This window comes from Pistacia vera, unplaced genomic scaffold (genome assembly GCF_008641045.1).
Source record: "Pistacia vera cultivar Batoury unplaced genomic scaffold, PisVer_v2 Contig1262, whole genome shotgun sequence".
Lineage (NCBI taxonomy): Eukaryota > Viridiplantae > Streptophyta > Magnoliopsida > Sapindales > Anacardiaceae > Pistacia > Pistacia vera.
Window position 1 is genome coordinate 64,600 of NW_022195317.1, and position 3,391 is coordinate 67,990.

Consider the following 3,391-nt stretch of genomic DNA (forward strand, 5'->3'; position numbering starts at 1 on the left):
GCCACTGTCGGCAACAACAACCGGTGGCCAATAGTGGCTTGGGGAGTGGGTGGGTAGGTGGGGGTGATTTTGTCAATATTTTAACTTTTATTATGGTTGGGGTGTTTTAACAAAATCTCAAATGTAGGGGGTTAAAAAAATAGTTCAAATAATAATAATAATAAAGAATGATAATTGAGTAATCTATATAATATATCTACTAATTTATTCATTCAAACTAAACATATCACTATAACATACCTACCAATTTATTACAATCTAATCAAATATATTTTATATAACATTTCCAATAATCTTTAAAGTAATATATCTTTTCATTAATATAATATTTACCGTAATATAACATTCTCTGAATTAAATGCACCATATATGTTACCAGACTTTTACTAAGAAAATAAGGGTAAGGGTTGAATTTTCAACCCAGTGGGAGGTCAGTACCTGAAACGCGGCTTATTATGATTTAAAGTAAAGGAAATCGTTGTTGGGTAACTTGGTTTGAAGAAAGATATCGGCTTTGTTTGGCTCACTTTTGGGAATACTACTATTAGTATTCCCAATAAAGTTAAACAGTAAAATTGCAAAAACTCACAATATTATTCAATTTTTTTTAAACCCCCTAAATTTGTTAATTTAATTAAATGCCTCTAAATATTTTTTTTTTAAATTTCAAAAACACCCAAGCAATCCACATTTACCAGATTCTGGCCACCACTGCCGGAAGATGGCCTAATGGCACACTACCGGCTGAATCTGGCCGGTAGTGCGCTGATCTAGCCTTTTCTGGCCAGATCCATGGTGGATCTAGCTGGAAAAGGCCAGATCTAAGGCCAAAGATCTGGCCGTTGACAGCCAAACCTTTGGTCGTAGCCAGTCGTCAACAACGGCCAACATATGGTTGTCGTTGACCATCAACGACGGTCGTACCTTTGGCCATCATTGACGAGCAAATGCGGCCAGATATGGCCATCAATAGCCAGATCTAGTCGTAGATCTGGTCGGAAAAGGCCATAGCGACGCACGATCGGCAAGATCCAGTCGGTCATGCATCGATACGGCGACTCTGGCCACCCTCCGGTGGTGGTGGCCGGCTGTCCGTATTTAATGGGTAGATTGGAGGTGTCTTTTAATGTTTTATTATAGGGGTGTTTAATAAATAAATAAATATAAGAGATATTTTTATTAATTTTCAAATTCTACATCGTAATATATGTCCAATTCAACATTTTTTAACGTTTTTTAAAAACATTTTCTAAAAAGTGTATAAAAGTGAACCAAATAGAGCCATCTACCCTTGAAGCACTTTTTTGACCGAATTTTTTAAGGTCCGTAAAAAATGGGGCTACCTGTATAATTGGGTGAAGCCCATGGTTAAATGATTTTCGTGCAAGTTCTGTGGGTTCGGCTTTCAATGTTTTGATTCTTTTTGGTAGTTGATACGTTCACTTTTTTCAAAAAACTCTTCTTCTTCTTTTCAGTTGAATTTCTTCTTTCTCATCTCTTCAGTGAATCAAGAATCAAGAAACGCCATTCAGCCATCCAATTCTCTGCATTCATTGTGAATCAAGAAACACTTGCCTATTGTTTCATTGTCTTCACTGTTTCTCTGCGTCTTACTGCCATCGATTATTAATCTCTTCTTCTTCTTTTCAGTTGAATTTCTTCTTTCTCATCTCTTCAGTGGTCTTCTTTTTGGTGCCTAAAAAAAAAAAAAAAAACTCTTCCATTTCCTCATTTCTCTTTGAAAAAAAAAAAAATTCTCCCCCCTTCACTTATTCTGTTTTGTTATTTTCAGCATTTGTCCTCGTTGTTCCGTTGCTTGATTTTGCGCACTGGTTATCCTGTTACTGTCTCTCTTTTATTTTCATTTGCTTTCTTTCTATCATAGTTTTGGAACTTTAAAAAAAAAAAAAAAAAAAGTTGAAAATGGTCGAAACTGTCGTGACCGCTGTTTTAGAAGTTGGCAAGTCCTTGGCTTCTCCCATTGGGCGTCAATTTATGTACTTGTACAACTACCGGAGCAACTTTGAGAAAATGAAAAAAGAAGTTACGAAGCTGAAGGATGCAAGAGACGAAGTGAAGGATAAGGTTGATGCTGCTGTAAAAAATGTGGAAAAGATCAAACATAGTGTTAAGGATTGGCAGGAGAATGTGAATTCCACCATTGATGAAGCAGAGAAGTTGATTCGAAAGAAAGAAACCAGCTACCGATGTTTCAACTTGATGACCTCCTACAAAAATGGGAGGAAAGCATCGAAACAGGTGGAGGCTCTAAGTGAACTCCTCAAGGACAAAGCAACATTCGGTGAAGTTTCCCTTCCAACTATTATTGAAGACAGACGGTTGATTAACAACGATTACAAGGCATTTGAATCAAGAAACGCCATTTTGAATGATGTATTGACGGCATTAAACGATGATGAGAGGAAAACAATTGGGATTTATGGGATGGGCGGCATTGGTAAGACCACGCTGGTGAAAGAAATTGGTAACCAAGCCAAGAAAAAGCAGCTCTTCGATGAGGTGGTTTTGGTAGAGGTACCTCAGAATCCCAGCACTGAAAGGATTCAAGAAGAAGTCGCTCAGCAGTTAGGACTGAAATTTGATACCGAGACTGAAAAAGCGAGTAAGTTGTATGCACGATTGAATAACAAGGAGAAGAAGATCCTAATCATATTAGATAATCTTTGGGAAGCTATTGATTTGAAGACTATAGGAATTCCTGATGGAGATGATAACGGGAGGTGTAAATTATTGCTGACAACAAGAGAACGAGATGTGTTGCTGAACATGGGTTCAAGAATTTTCCAGATTGACAATTTAAGTGAAGAAGAGAGTTGGAGGCTCTTTAAGAGTACGGCATGGCCAGGTAAACTTTATTTTCGTTTCTTCCTTTTAAACATTATGTTTTTTATTTTTATTATTATTATTATTATTTTAAATACACTTCCTTTTTTAGATTATGATGATGATGGAATTTAGGAGGACAGATTTTTTGAGAAAAACTTGTTAGAGTAAAGCTTATAAAAATTTCTTTAACCTTTATGAAAAAAAAAAATTTCTTTGTACACTCTTGTTAATATATTAGAGTGTTTTTGTTAATTTTCAATGTTTTATTATAGGAGGTGTTTAGCTAAATTAGCAAATATAAGAGTGTTTTTTGTCATTTTTCAAATCATGTTCACGCAATAACTGGGCCAAAATTCGTATTGGGTCTGACGAGGTCCAATCGGAACGATGATATGTGACGGCCCAGAGTCTTGGCCCAATCCCGACTGGGCCCACACTTAGAATACCTTGGGAACTGCCTGCTCTATAAGTTGGGCCACCTCCCGAGTTAAGCTGAACTAGGTCTGGCCCATTCGCCCATAGCAGTCCACAAAGAGATCAGAAT

General features: G+C 36.8%; 1 protein-coding gene across 1 annotated transcript; it reads left to right on the forward strand.

Moving 5' to 3' along the window:
* Positions 1–1,923: 1,923 nt before the first annotated feature.
* Positions 1,924–2,979, forward strand: LOC116120651 (probable disease resistance protein At1g61310). Its single transcript, XM_031406620.1, has 2 exons — positions 1,924–2,866; positions 2,957–2,979. The coding sequence occupies exons 1-2, from the start codon at positions 1,924–1,926 to the stop codon at positions 2,977–2,979; spliced, it is 966 nt and encodes a 321-aa protein (XP_031262480.1).
* The last annotated feature ends 412 nt before the right edge of the window (positions 2,980–3,391 follow it).